General features: G+C 33.6%; 1 protein-coding gene across 3 annotated transcripts; it reads left to right on the forward strand.

Annotated features, from left to right (window-relative positions):
* The first annotated feature begins 1,396 nt into the window (after positions 1-1,396).
* LOC8286631 (protein FLX-like 2) lies at positions 1,397-13,133 on the forward strand. 3 transcript variants are annotated; one of them, XM_025159504.2, is made up of 7 exons: positions 1,397-1,505; positions 1,688-1,782; positions 2,240-2,318; positions 3,072-3,661; positions 3,853-3,998; positions 4,087-4,196; positions 12,218-13,133. In XM_025159504.2, exons 4-7 carry the CDS (start codon positions 3,096-3,098, stop codon positions 12,800-12,802), a joined length of 1,407 nt encoding a protein of 468 aa, XP_025015272.1. In that variant the 5' UTR covers positions 1,397-1,505; positions 1,688-1,782; positions 2,240-2,318; positions 3,072-3,095; the 3' UTR covers positions 12,803-13,133. The 3 variants fall into 3 exon arrangements, with proteins under 3 accessions (XP_025015272.1, XP_015582279.1, XP_002531483.1); XM_015726793.3 differs by lacking the exons at positions 1,397-1,505; positions 1,688-1,782 and having other exon boundaries at positions 2,109-2,318; XM_002531437.4 differs by lacking the exons at positions 1,397-1,505; positions 1,688-1,782 and having other exon boundaries at positions 2,110-2,318; positions 12,221-13,133.
* Positions 13,134-15,353: the final 2,220 nt, after the last annotated feature.

Consider the following 15,353-nt stretch of genomic DNA (forward strand, 5'->3'; position numbering starts at 1 on the left):
TGTGAGATTCATAGGAACTCACCTAAAAGAAATCTCCTATCCTATTAACACTAATAAATGACATATATTAACCATATTTTTGAAGAAGATTAAAATAAATTATAAAAGATATTTATATATATCTTATAAAGAGAAAAAATAAATTTTAGCTTATATTAAGCAATTAAGTATTGACCATGCAAAATTTTCATATAAATATTAATTAAGTATAAAATCATAGATTATAAATCATAAACATACATTTTAGAACTTATGCTGAATAATTTCATCATTAATTAATATTAATATTAAAAACATTTTAAATAATTTTAGTAGTTTATAAATTAATTTTAATATTTTTTTATTATAATTAAGTTTGTTATTTTATTATTTTTTAATTGAATTGAATATTCATATCTAATTTTATAAATTTAAAAGTCGTGATAAAATTATAAAAAAAAGTAAAATTGATGATTTTTCTTGCAATTAAGTAAAAGTAGGATGTTTGATGTAGCGTCTATGTAGAATAGTTCGGCTAACTCTGAACCATGTTAGCAAGATCATGTCGAATTTTTCAATTGGTGCTTTGAATTGTAAAAATTATAAAATTCAAAGTTGAAATTGCCAAAATTAAAAGTCAATAATTTTTTTTTTTTTTTTTGCAACTAACCCTATGCAGAACTAGTATTGTATCTATTTTTGAAAGAGATAGAAATCATACAATATATTAGAATTTTTTACATATAGAAAGATATACTAAAATATAATTAAAACATAAACTTAATTTAAATTAAAGATAAATTTAACAAAAATTAAATAGAAACCAGTATTAACTAATAGGAACCAGAAAAAAAAATATAAATCAAATAAATAAATATAAGACTTAAATTTTTTTGACATCTATGCTTAATTTTTGACATATAAAATTTTTATTTTGATATCTGTACTTACTTTTAATACGTGAGATTTAAACTTATGTATAGTTTTATAATTTTTTTAATTTATTAATTCATAAATTATATTCCTAATTAAAAACTGACTCTAATACTAAGATATAATATATTAATTATATTTTAATATTATATTAACTAATAATAAATTTGCTAATTAGATTTATACTAATTCTATTTTAAAAAATAGCATATTAATTATATTTAATATTATATTAACTAATAAATTAGTTTTGTAATTAGATAGTAATTTTAATTCTAAAAATAATGTCTTAATTTATATTTTAAATATTATATTTAATAATAAATTAATTTTTAATTATATAATAAATTTTAACAAATAATAATATCAATCATATTTATATATTAATTTATATAATATTAAAATTAATTAATAAATAATTTTTATATTATTATATTAATAAAACTGTGAATGGGAGTAATGTCTTCTAATTTGTCTTTCACTCGGTCAATCAATCAGTCATTCGTCCCAACTTTCCTTTCTTCTTGTCCCGAAAGCATTTCTTTCATAGAATGACTTGCCCATAGGTCGTAATGCTACGAAGAAGTTATTTGGTAAGCCTGTCTCTTCTTTATAGAAAGTAGCTTGTCTGCGGTCACTCTCTCTTTCGCTATCCAAGGGGCAATGCGAGCACGAATCTTACTGGCTTAGTAAGTCTTCTTAGTAAGCGCTGAAAGGCATGCATCTGTAACAACCTTCCACCTCTTGTTTTGCTTTTTTTTTTTTTTTTCCACAGATCTGGAACTTTGCACACTTGGAACCCGATACTGAGGAAGAATGAATTGTCGGGTTGGATTTGTAGGGTGTTGACACGCTTTTTCGACCGTAGTGGTATGATTGCCGAACCCTCTCCTCATTCTGCCCACTGGCCTATTGGGGATAGCAGCCTTCTGGCTTTGCCTGCCCTTTCTAATAAAAAATTCCGGCTCGGCCCGGAAAAGCGCTGACAACAACAGAAAGGAAGGCGCCTATGTAGCTGCTGTGCCCGCCACCTTTTTAGTAAAATATTAAAAAATTAGAAATACTTAAAAATATTAACTTATTATTATTTATAAGATTTTATAAAATAATATTAAATATTAAATATTTATTAAATTATATCTACTAATTTAATTTTATAATTAAATCATAAAATTTATAAATAAACAAATAGTTAAAATAATTATAACACTTCCGCAACGCGAGATAAATAAGTATTTGTATCTTAATTTTTGAGAATTAAACGCCGCGTTTTCTTGTTCTTCTGGATTTCCTTAATTCTTTTGATTTCGAGGAGGTGTTTTCTCAGCTGAAGAAAATTTGCCGTTAACAAAATCACATTCCTCCTGTTTCACCGTCAAATACTCCACCGTATCACCTCCGTTCAGGTGAGGCACAATTAAAACGATGTCGTCTTCTCTATTTCTTTTTCTTTATCTTCTTCAATTTTCATCAAATCATAGATTTAGTTAAACTTGGTGTAATATTGTGTAAGCAATCATAATCATGTCTATCTAACTATTGCATGTCTTTCATTTTTACTGGTTGAGGTCTAGGGTTTATATGGAACACTTTCATTACGTAATTTAGTAGATTATTAAGTTTAGTTTTACTTTAGTCTGGTTCATTCCAGAAATATAGCTTTGTGATTCTGGAATTCTTTTTTGGTTTATGTTTTTAGTTTCTTTAGGTAGGCAGTTATCTCTTTGGTTGGTTGTAAGTGCGAGAATTTTGGTTATAAAATTTGGAATTTTTGGTTTTCGTATTTGGCTGTGATGCATGAATTTCTGGAAAAACTGATTTAGTGAGTTTGGAATGTCTGAAAAATGCAAGAATTGAGTTGAATTCTATTTAGTTAAATCTTGTGTTTGGAAAGCACATAGTTGATAGAATTCAATTCTTTCAATTTAATGTAAAAATACAAAAAAAAAAAAAAAAAAGAGCAAGGCAATTTGAAAGAAATGGAATCCTGCCACAACTGACATTATTTTGCATGATTTATTCTAAATAAGGCAATCTGAATTGGAATTCTGATTTGTATGTGGGAAAACCTTTCTGTTTATTGAGCTAATGACTTTACTTTTTTTTTTTTTTTAATTTATTGAGGTGGGTTCTTATTCTTGAAATTTTTTTTAATGAAGGTTAAATCTTTAATTATCTTTTAAATGGGGAGCAAAGGTCGAATTCCGCCTCCTCATCATCTAAGACGTCCCCTTCCTGGGGGTGGTATAATGCATCCTGATCCATTTGGTCCAGGAGTACATGGCCCTCCGCCTGGCCCCTTTCCTGCATTTGACATGTTACCACCACCAGAAGTTTTGGAACAGAAACTTGCTGGCCAACAGGTAGAGATTCAAAGACTTGCAACTGAGAACCAAAGGCTAGCTGCTACGCATGTAACGCTGAGACAGGAACTTGCTGCTGCGCAGCAGGAGTTGCAGATGTTACATAACGATATAGGTGTTTTGAAGGCTGAAAGAGAACAACAAATGAGGGGACTCATGGATAAAATTGCAAAGATGGAAACTGAGTTAAAAGCTGCAGAACCTGTTAGATCAGAGTTGCAGCAAGCTCGGACAGAGGCTGAAAAATTGGTTGTAGCAAGACAGGAACTTATGACTAAAGTGCATCAGTTGACACAGGATCTTCATAGGGCTCATGCAGATGTGCAGCAGATTCCTATTCTGATTTCGGAACTTGACAGTCTCAGACAGGAATATCAGCGATGCAGGTGTGTTCAATTGTTTGTTGTGACTGTTTTGGAATTAACAAAAAGAAATATTACTTTCAGCGGCCAAAAATAAGTTTTTTTGTAGATTCTCAAATGCCATTTTATGGTATTTGGAGGTATAAAATTTCTACCATAGCTGTCCTGTATTGGTTCCAAACCATTAAAATTCCCTAATTACTTTGACCATGCAGGGTTTCATTTGACTATGAGAAAAAATTATTCAGTGATCACCGTGAGTCACTTCAGGTCATGGAGAATAATTATGTTACAATGGCTAGGGAAGTGGAAAAGCTTCATTTGGAACTTACTAACACGTCTAACGTTGATATAAGAACAGGTGTATTTTTCTTTCCCTTTTGCCCATCTGAAGTTCAACATGTCTCTAAATCTATAGTTTATTATATGAGATTCACCTTTTGGTTCAGTTACTGGAGGGCCTTATGGTGGTGCCACTGGGAACAATGAGAATGAGACTTCTAGTCGTTCCGTAGGAGAAAATAAGTATGAAGATAGCTATGGTGTTTCCCAGAGCCAGGTGTGCCAACTTCCATGCTTTTGTTAAGTTACTTTTGTCAGTTATAAGTACTAGTCCTGTTCTTTTTATTACTTCATATCTTGTTTCTCTTCGAGGGTGAACTGTATCCGGTATTCGCTATAGAAAATTTCATCACTTGGAATCTAGCACATGCTTGTTTATAGATACTGAAAGAATGAGAGTGGCCTATTAATACATCTTTTCTTAGCATAGAAAGACTTGCACTTGTATGCAGTAATATAAATACTTATTAGACAAAAGTGGAAATGCTTGGAAGTTCTTCTGGCTGATTTAAAATTTTCTTTACCCATTTTTCATGTGACAAGTGATATGCATCTCTTATGCCAATGTTAATGTCAATATCAATGGCTCATAATGGGGACCTGTATGAGATATTGAACTGGTCAATCATAGGAAGAATAACTGCTTAGAATTTAGATAATCATCTGTAATAGCCTGAACCTGCATGAATTACTGACCCAACAACTAGAGGCAGGGTTGGCCCTGCTCACATAGCCTAGGTGTTTGTAGTACCAGATGAGTCATGGATTCTAGCGGTGGCTAGTACGGATTATAGAGGTGACTCCCACCAACTTTCCATGATGTAGCACTTAGTTACGCACAACACTTAGTTCCATACTCAGATTAGCAAGTTGCTCTGATACCATTTATAATAGACCGAATCTGCATAAATTACTAACTCAACAACTAGAGGTGAGGTTCAACCTGCCCACATGACCCAAAAATCAACCCTACATGGCTCAAAAATCAACCTCTAGGTATTAGTAGTAACTTATTTAGACTCTTGATGTGGAAAAGGAACATGATCGTTTTTGGAATGAGTTTGAGTACTTTGAATTGTAGGGAACAAATAAAAGAACAAGACACTAAGTAAAGCACTCTCAAACTTGAGCAGCACAAGACACTAAGTAAAGCACTCTCAAACTTCTACTCTCAAACACTAAGTAGTAAGAGCAAAAGGGCGTGTAAACACAAAGTAAAACACTTAGAATAATTTCCCAAAGAAATTAGATTTGTTTTCAACTCTCAATGCCTGTAACACTTGGCCATGAGTTCTATTTATACTCAACCATTAGAAGAGTTACATGACATAAATAAAGTCTTCAACTCCTCCTAAAAACTGACCAGCCACAAGGATTAACATTCCTTTGTAACATCCCTAATTAAACAGTAAATAAAAGTGCTAAATAAAGGCAATTTTTGTAACAGCTATTAAAGACTGATTACAAAGGTTTTATTGCACACTTAAAACTGAAATTCAAACAACAAATTAAACAAGGAATAACTCCAAAAAGTCCACCTTTATGAACACCAAAAACTGAACATAATGAGCAGCAAATAGAGCAAGAAATAACTCCAAAAACATCCACCTTTATGAACAAAGAAAATCGAACATAATGAGCGGCAAATAGAGCAAATATTCCCCTTTTCAAGACTTTATTCAACCATCCATTTAAGGCAAGTGATAAAGGTTTGTTTTGATGAGAATCCCATGAAATATTCTGAACTTTGCTTAGCATTTTCATGCACTAGCAAGGCATGGACCGTATCATCATTATCTTGCACTTGGGCTGTGTGATGGACCTCTTATTGGACTGATTCCATATCATTCTCCCTCTTCGAAAAAGTTTGTCCTCAAACTTTCATTATCTAGGTATGGAGTTAAATCCCCCATATTGAAAGTTGCACTTACACCACTATACTCACTTGGAAGTTCAAGTTTATAAGCACTTTCTCCAATCTTTTCTAACACACGAAATGTACCATGTGACCTAGGCATGAGTTTGTTTTTCCTAAGATTAAGAAAACGTTCCTTCCTCAAATGTAACCACAGTAGATCACCCTTAGCAAAGGTAGGCTGTTTTCTTCTCTTTTTAGCTCTTGCCTTGTAAACTGCATTCATTGCTTCAATTTTCTCCTTAACTTGAGTACATGTTTTCTGAAATGCTTCCCATCTTTTCTTTGAATCAACATGGACTAAGTCCTTTCTTGGCAATGGAACAAGTTCAACAGGAAGAAGAGGATTAACCCCATAGACCAACTCAAAAGGAGCACGACTTGTAGTTAAAGAAGGTGATCTATTGTAGGCAAATTCAGCATGTGCCAACTTGATATCCCAATCTTTTTGCGTTTTACTCACAAGTCCACGCAACAAAGATCCAAGTGTTCTAGTAGTCACTTCCGTTTGGCCATCAGTTTGAGGATGATGAGAAGTACTAAAAAGAAGCTTAGTACCTACCAACTTTCATAAAATTCTCCAAAAGTGACTTAGGAATTTAGAATCCCTATCTGAAACAATTGATCTTGGAACACCATGCAAACGAATGGTCTCACGAAAATACAAGTCAGCAACTTTGGATGCATCATCCGTCTTATGGCACGCAACAAAGTGAGCCATCTTTGAAAATCGATCAACCACCACCATGATGCTATCCTTTCCCCTTTGAGTCTTTGGAAGCCCCACAATAAAGTCCATACTTATACTTTCCTAAGGGGCATCAGGGACAGGTAAGGGATGGTAGAGACCTTTATGGAAGGTACTCTTGGACTTTTGACAAGTAGAACATCTCTCCACCACATGAGTCACATCTTTTGTCATGTGTGGCCAATAAAAGTGTTCATTGAGTATGTCCATGGTCTTGTGAACACCAAATGACCAGTAATTCCACCTCCATGGACTTCCCTAATCAAAAGCTCACGAACACCACACTTAGGGACACAAAGGTTGTTCCCTTTAAATAAGAAACCATCTTGAACTATGAACTCCTGAGTAGGCTTTTGAAATACAGTAGTAAAGTGTTCATCATTCTCATATAAACCTTTTTAAATGTTCAAAGCCTAGAACTTGAGTATGGACAGTAGCAATTAGGTAGCGTCTCCTTGAAAGAGCATCCGCAACAACATTGTTCCTTCCCTCCTTATACTTCGAATGGAAAATGAAAGATTGTAGGAACTCTACCCACTTGGCATGTCGATGATTCAGCTTTTGTTGGCGATGTATGTACTTCAAGGCCTCATGATCCGAATGAAGAACAAAAGTTTTTGGCCTTAGATAGTGAGACCAATGTTCTAAAGCTCTAACAATCGCATAGAACTCACAATCATAGTTGGAATAATTCAGCTTGGCTCCACTTAGTTTCTCACTAAAGTAGCAAACTGGACGCTTCTCTTGAATAAGGAAAGCTCCAATACCCACGCCGCTTGCATCACATTCCACTTCAAAAAGCTTGTCAAAATCTAGAAGAGCAAGGATGGGTGCATTGTATGATTTTGTTTTGACTTCTTCAAAGGATTTTTGGGCCGCTTCACTCCATTTGAACTCTCCTTTCTTCATTAACTCCGTCATGGGGGCTGTGATTGTTGAGAAGCTCTTGATGAAGATTCTATAGAAAGAAGCAAGGCTATGAAAGCTCCTAACTTCATGAACATCCTTTGGAACTAACCATGTGGAAATGGCCTTCACTTTCTCCGGATCAACCTGTATCCCTTCATTAGAAGCAATGTATCCTAGGAAAGAAATACTATTACACATGAAAGTACGTTTTTCCATTTTATCATACAACTTGTGAGTTCTCAATTTTTCAAATAAATCTCTCAAATGCAACATATGCTCACTTTCAGAGTTGCTATATACTAAAATATCATCTAAGTATACAATAATGAACTTCTTGAGAAAAGGTCAAAGTACCTCATTTATAAGTCTCATGAACGTGCATTGCAAAGTCCAAATGGCATGACAAGGCACTCATACAACCTTGTTTCGTTTTGAAAGTTGTCTTCCATTCATCACCTTCTCGAATTCTCATTTGATGGTAGCCACTCCTCAAATCAATCTTGTTAAAAATTTTGGTACCACTCAATTCATCAAACATATCTTGGAGCCTAGGCATAGGAAATCAACATTTGATAGTTATGTTGTTGATTGCACGGCTATTAATACACATTCTCCATGTTCCTTCTTTCTTAGGCATCAAAAGAGCCGGAACAGCACATGAACTAAGGCTTTCACGCACATAACCTTTCTCTATTAGTTCTTCCACTTGCCTTTGCAACTCCTTAGCTTGCTCGGGATTGCACCTATAGGCTGCTTTGTTAGGCAATGGGGCTCCCGGAATTAAGTCAATTGCATGCTCATTCCCACGAAAAGGTGGCAGCCCTTTTCTGTAAATCACTAGGAGACATATCAAAAAATTATTCAAGCAAATGACTCAAAGACAAAGAGTTAGTGGCATAGGAAACAACATTAGAAATGGGTTTAACAAGAAGTACAAATCCTCCTCCCTCCATTGCACTCTTTTTCAAACTCTTTCCTCGAAATCAGAAAATTAGGCCTCATTTCCACCATAGGTTCAACCTTAGGAGGCAAAGGTAACAATCTAATCTTCTTTCTACCCGTGGTAGTAACCGTATATATATTAGAAACACCATCATGTACAACATTTCTATCAAATTGTCATGGTCTACCAAGCAAAATATGACATGCACTCATAGGCAATACATCACACCAACGTTCATCATGATAATTGCCAATTGCAAATGAAACTAAAACTTGTTTCTTGACTTTCAAACCAGTTTCATTATTCAACCAATTCAATTTGTAAGGCTTAGCATGATTTCAAAGGGGAAGCTTAAGCTTACTTACAAGTTCTGTGGATGCCATATCCGTGCATAATCCTCCATCAACAATCACATCACATGTCTTATCAAGAACCTTGCACCTTGTATGGAAAAGGTTCTCTCGTTGCTGCATGTCTTTGAGAGGTTCAGAATGTAAGACTCTCTTAACAACTCCACAAAGAGGGTTGTCATTTTCCTCTGCATCATACTCCTCAACATCTTCATCGTTACTTTCAGATTCATAGCCATAAGAATCCTCCTCACTCGGGTGAATTGTGAGAGTATTCCTTTTTGGGCATTCACTAGCAATATGCCCACGTTCTTGGCACTTGTAAGAAGTGCTCAAAGCACGTGAGTGTGAAGGGCAACTTAGGCCATGCAAACCAATACGTGAGGAGAGGTTTATTGGATGGGACTTTCCTCCCATGGAAGAGCAGGTGGAATTGGTGTTGCTTGTGCAGCTGGAACATAAGGCTGAAAAACGGGAGGTGCAGAAGTTGAAGGAGTTGAGGGAGTTGAAAACTTCCAGAGCAGCCAACTCAGCTCTTTTTTTTTTTTTAATGCAAAACTTTTTTCAGATGTAGGAGGCCGATAGGCTGCATTTAATTGGGTTTTGGGGACTGCAATCCCGGCGCCCTTTTGTGCTATAATCTCTTGCTTAAAACTAGATTTTCCACTTTGAAACTTTGAAGGATTAGTAGAAGAAAGTTGTTTAGAAGAGCTAGAAGAAGATTCACTCTTCCCAAAAGGTATGTATGGTTTGTATGGAGTCTTTACGCCACTTGTGTTCGCCTTGGGCTTCTCCTCTTTCACTTGTGCTTCCACCTTCCTAGCTACTGTCACAACTTCAAAAGTAGAAAAGCTCATAAGATCTACCTTGTGAGAGATGGGTTTGGACAACCCTTTTGTGAAAGGAGCAATCTTGAGGGGCTCCTTCTCTTGCAAGTCACACATCAAGCCTAGCCTCTCAAGTTCACGAACATACTCATTAATACTGAGATCACCTTGAGTTAGTCGAGTTAGCTTGACATATTGATCTTGCTCATACTCACGTGGTACCCAATGCCTCTCCATTTCCTTCTTGAGTTTCTCCCATGACTCGATCTTCTCTTTCTCTTCTCTTCGTCTCTTGGCTTTTAGATTGTCATACCAAAGCCCAGCAAGCTTTATTAATCTAAGGATAGCCATCTTACACCTCCTCCTATCATCAAAGTCTTTATAATCAAAGACACTTTCCATTCTTCGAACCCAATCTAAGAAGTTTTCCAGATCACTTGAGCCATCAAATTTAGGAAGTTCCAATTTGGAACTCCTATCTTCTTTTTGAAAGTTTTGATAGATAGGATTCCCACCGGAGCTTGCTGTGTTCTCCAAGTCTCTAACACGTTCTCCCATCTTTAAGGATAGTTCCGCAATGGCATCCATTCTAGCTTCATGTTTCCTTAAGTCTCCTTGTAGCTCACGAAGTTGCTTCATGATAGCAAAGCCAACATTTCAGAATTGGATTGATTTGTTTCCTTTACAACAACGTGCAATTTTAATCAACCAAGAAAAATATCAAACGGACTTCAAAAATTCTGTAACTTTATGAAACTCTCAAAGAGAAAAGCAATTTAGACTCAAGAAACACTCAAAAATCCTTATTAACAAAGGAGATACGAATCAAGACTTTCAGGCCTGTTTTCAGCAACGTAAGATGATCTGTTTTTTTTTTTTTTTTGTACGAAACTCACACTCTCCAAAGCCTAAGCTCTTATACCAATTGATGTGAAAAAGGAATAGGATCGTTTTTGGAATGAGTTTGAGTACTTTGAATTGTAGGGAACAAATAAAAGAACAAGACACTAAGTAAAGCACTCTCAAACTTGAGCAGCACAAGACACTAAGTGAAAAACTCTCAAACTTCTACTCTCAAACACTAAGTAGTAAGAGCAAAAAGGCGTGTAAACACAAAGTAAAACACTTAGAATAATTTCACAAAAAAATTAGATTTGTTTTCAACTCTCAATGCCTATAACACTTGGCCATGAGTTCTATTTATACTCAACCATTAGAAGAGTTACATGACATAAATAAAGTCTTCAACTCCTCCTAAAAACTGACCAGCCACAAGGATTAACATTCCCTTGTAACATCCCTAATTAAACAGCAAATAAAAGTGCTAAATAAAGGCAATTTTTGTAACAGCTATTAAAGGCTGATTACAAAGGTTTTATTACACACTTAAAACTGAAATTCAAACAGCAAATTAAACAAGGAATAACTCCAAAAACGTCCACCTTTATGAACACCAAAAACTGAACATAATGAGCAGCAAATAGAGCAAGGAATAACTCCAAAAACGTCCACCTTTATGAACAGCAAAAACTGAACATAATGAGCAGCAAATAGAGCAGCAAATATTCCCCTTTTCAAGACTTTATTCAACCATCCATTTAAGGCAAGTGATAAAAGTTTGTTTTGATGAGAATCCCATGAAATATTCTGAACTTTGCTTAGCATTTTCGTGCACTAGCAATGCATGGACCGTAGCATCATTATTTTGCACTTGAGCTGTGTGATGGACCTCTTGTTGGACTGATTCCATATCAACTCTTATAAGCACATCAAACCCACAATCACTTTCCAATGTGGGATTGGGGTGTTACATGATCCTAAAATCTAAATGTGATTTTTTGATTGTTGTCAATTTGATTTCTTTTGAAAATAATTTATGCAAGGGAAGAAAAATGATAAATGAAATTTGGCAACTGTTGTATTCCCAGCAGTTGTTATGATTGGTGCTTTTGTATTATCTCAGATGGCTGTATCAGTGAGGTTATAACTGTTGCTTTCATTTCAAACATGTGTGCCAAATAATTGAGATGATGCTACTTTGGACTCTTATGTTTACTGTAGTGTTATTTTTTCATTTTATTCATTGAAATAATTCTGTATAGTGAAGCAGACTATGTCGCTATAGTTTGGAGTTGATACATCAATATAAAATTGTCTTCTAAATGGAAACCATCATGAGTTTTTTGTATGGGATGTTAATGGGCATTCAAAACTATGATGAATTAAAGTGTTAAGAAACAAGCCAATGAAATTCAACATTCAGTTATTATGCCATATGGCTACTAGCTGCTATTAATTACTCAGAAAATCAGTAACTGTAGAAGTGAGTGAAACTGAACCATTTGCTAATACCATTGTGGGAATTTGAATCTGGCTGACCTTCTAACGTTATTGTTATACTCCCAAATTTTTGTTACCACCATTGTTGTTATTTTTAATATGTTATAATTTGTATTATGATGATGATGGGTAGATGGGCAGTATATCATTTAGTTGCTTCTGGAGATGAAAGGAAAAGTGATCAAAATCTTTTTACAATCTCTTAGCAGGGACATACTCCCATTCCTGGTAACTCTGGTTCTGCTGCTGCTACTGCTGCTGGCAGTGCTAGTACGGGTGCTAAAGCTGGAACTGGTGCTGGTACTCCTACTTATACTGGAGCTCAATCTGGCTCTGCGTCCACAAGATCTGCTTATGATACACCTAGGGGCCCTAATTATGAGGCAACAAAAGGGCCATCTTATGATGTATCAAGAGGATCTGGCTATGATTTATCAAGAGGAGCTGCCTATGATGCTCAAAGAGGACACAGTTATGACGCTCAGAGAGGACCTGGATATAATATGCAGAGAGGACCTAGCTATGATGCACAACAAAGAGTACCTGGTTATGATGTCCAAAGAATACCTGGTTATGCACCGAGAACGCCAGGTTATGATGTGCAACAAGGACCTCATTATGATGCATCCAGGGTTGCTGGCTATGATCCAGCGGCAAGAGGCACTGCTGTGCCGCCACATGGACAAATGACACCAGCAAACAATGTGCCTTATGGGTCCGCAACACCATCAACTCGTGCTGTAAGTGGATACGAAGCACAAGCTCGAGGTGGAAACCCTGTTAGGAGATGAGCATTTACGGCGTTGTACCTGTTGAGCATCTACTTATTTGTTTCCAATTTTATAATTGAGTTGGCCTCTTTGCAGCTGCACAGTTTATGTAGCAATGCTGCAGTTACTGAGCACCCCTTTCTTCCCTGATCCTCAAGCTGTAGGTAAATTGATTGTCCAATTGTATCCACATGCTGTTAACTTTCCCTGTTCGAGCAGTTTTGCTGCTGCTACTACATTCTTTTATGTATCTGGTGTGAGGTCGGATTTTGAGACAATTGGCAGCTAAATTGCCTATAATTGAGTTGGATTATTTGATAAAGAATTTACAGTTACTGGGAAGTTGAAATTAGATCTTGCATGTAGCAACATTTAATTTTTAATTTCCTGGAAGATCATACCGCCTGAGTTAAGTAGGATTGGAATGATGGGTAGTAACGTGCTTAATTAGGTGAGATTTTGGCAAGTGTAATGGATGACTACCCCTCTTGTGTAGCCTACCGTTCATTGGATCTCCTATAAAAAAAGAAATATGTGAAGTTTCACCTATGGCGAATGTAAAAGAATGATCATCCCAGTTGGACCTTCTATAGATAAAAAAAAATGAATAATATAAACAACAATTGCATGATTTTGTCTTTCTAATGTTTGGAAATGCCATCATTGTTAGAATTCAAATCTTTTAATTTAAGAATACAAGTTATTTTGAAGGATTTTAAAAAGAAATAAAATGATTTTAAAAATTAATATAAATTTTCAATTGAGTTAATCTAATTATTATAAATTATTTATTCCATAAAATCTCTTACATAGTATTCGGTTCATAAAATTTATAAAATTTATTTATGGATCTAAAATTTATATGTTTTAAGTGAAGTAAAAGTTAATTTAATATTCTATATAATTAAATTTATATAGAATTAATTACAGCTAAACTAAAATCTAATAAAATAGGTAAAATTTTTAAATGAATTTCATATTAGTAAGTCAATACATTCTATAACACTAAAATATCTCTTTCAATTTCATTATTTCTATTTTATTTTCTTTCTTATATCTTTTTTGAAATGAAATTAATTTTATTATAGATTTAAACAAAATATAGCATTAAAGTTGATATCATTTTCCAAATCTCTCTGCAAAATAATTTTTTTTCTAAAAATATAAATATTATAATTCAATTTAAATAATTTATCCTACAATGGTTATCTCTAGGATCTGACCAGAAATCCAAAATCCAAAAATAGTAGTCCCGTCAACCAAAATAAAATCGAGAAAATTACACCATATACGTTATTTTCTCCTTGCTTTACTTTTATATGCTTTGTTTTTAGTTTTTACTTTTTTAGTTTTTACTTTTTTATATGTTTTTCAGCTTTTTTTTTTTTGTTTTATTTTGTCTCTAACCATTTTTTTTGCACAAAATCTATTTCTCTCACAATTTTCTTCTTTGAAACCCTCTTGTTGTACGATTTTTTGACAATTTTTTCTTGTCTTCTTTATTTTTGTCTTTCAACTTCATTCTAACTTTCCACTATTTTTATTTTTTGAGTTTTTCATGCAAGTGGTTTTTAAGTGTAATAGGTAAGAAATTATTACAGATTTGGACAATAATTCTTCTTATACTAGTAATGATTTAGGTGTAATAGGTAAGAAAAATTATTCTCATCCTACGGCAAATGAGCTGAGGTTTTGAAAAAAAAAAAGAACACAAGTTTAAAATCTCCATCTAAGCATGATAGAGATTTTGTTCTTAAAAAGAAAAAAGTTGTTGATGATTCTCCTTCAAAGAATAATGTTGATGTTAAAACTTCAAAAAAACGAAAAGGAAATATTAATGTTGGTGGTAAAGCTGACATTTGTGTTATTAATGAATACATTCCAAGTGTTTGATAAAACGCAAAATAATTGCAATGAAAGAAAAGAAAAATACGTCTAGTTTGAGAGTTTAGAAACTGAGAAGTTAAATAGAATATAAAATAGAAAAATGGGAGAAGAAGACTAAGAGAAAATTTTAGTCATTTCTTGTAGGCACCAAGACCTACACTCTATATCATGCTCTCTATTTTTCTTTTACTTTATTGTTGTTGTTTTAATTTTAGTTATTATAATGATAATGGTAGTAGATACTCATTATCTACTCATAATATACTTAGAGTATACTGTATATTATTAATTGCATTTTTATTGTAATTTTAGTTTCTCCAGTGTTTACTTGAAAACTATTGTTTAATCAATTCTAATTATTGGTTAAAAATTGGGGCAAAAAGTCTAATTTTCTTTTCTGTTCATGTGATATGATCTTGTTAGATTATATTAATCCATATATAGTACAACTATTTTTAAATGTCCTTAACTTTTTTCTAAATTTTAAAATTTTATTAATACAATAATATAAAAATTATCTTAAATTAATTTAATTCTAATATTATATAAAATAATACTATCAATATAATTAATATTACTATTTCTTAAAATTATAAATTATTATATAGTTAAAAATATTAATTTATTAGTGAATATAATATTTAAAGAGATTATTTTCTATAATTAAATCATTATCTAATTAAAA

This window comes from Ricinus communis, chromosome 5 (assembly GCF_019578655.1).
Source record: "Ricinus communis isolate WT05 ecotype wild-type chromosome 5, ASM1957865v1, whole genome shotgun sequence".
Lineage (NCBI taxonomy): Eukaryota > Viridiplantae > Streptophyta > Magnoliopsida > Malpighiales > Euphorbiaceae > Ricinus > Ricinus communis.

Coding starts and splice junctions, on each gene's coding strand:
- LOC8286631 (XM_025159504.2), top strand. CDS start 3,096: ATGGGGAGCAAAGGTCGAATTCCGCCTCCTCATCATCTAAGACGTCCC. Junction 3,999..4,086: donor TAACGTTGATATAAGAACAG/GTGTATTTTTCT, acceptor CTTTTGGTTCAG/TTACTGGAGGGCCTTATGGT. Junction 4,197..12,217: donor ATGGTGTTTCCCAGAGCCAG/GTGTGCCAACTT, acceptor ACAATCTCTTAG/CAGGGACATACTCCCATTCC.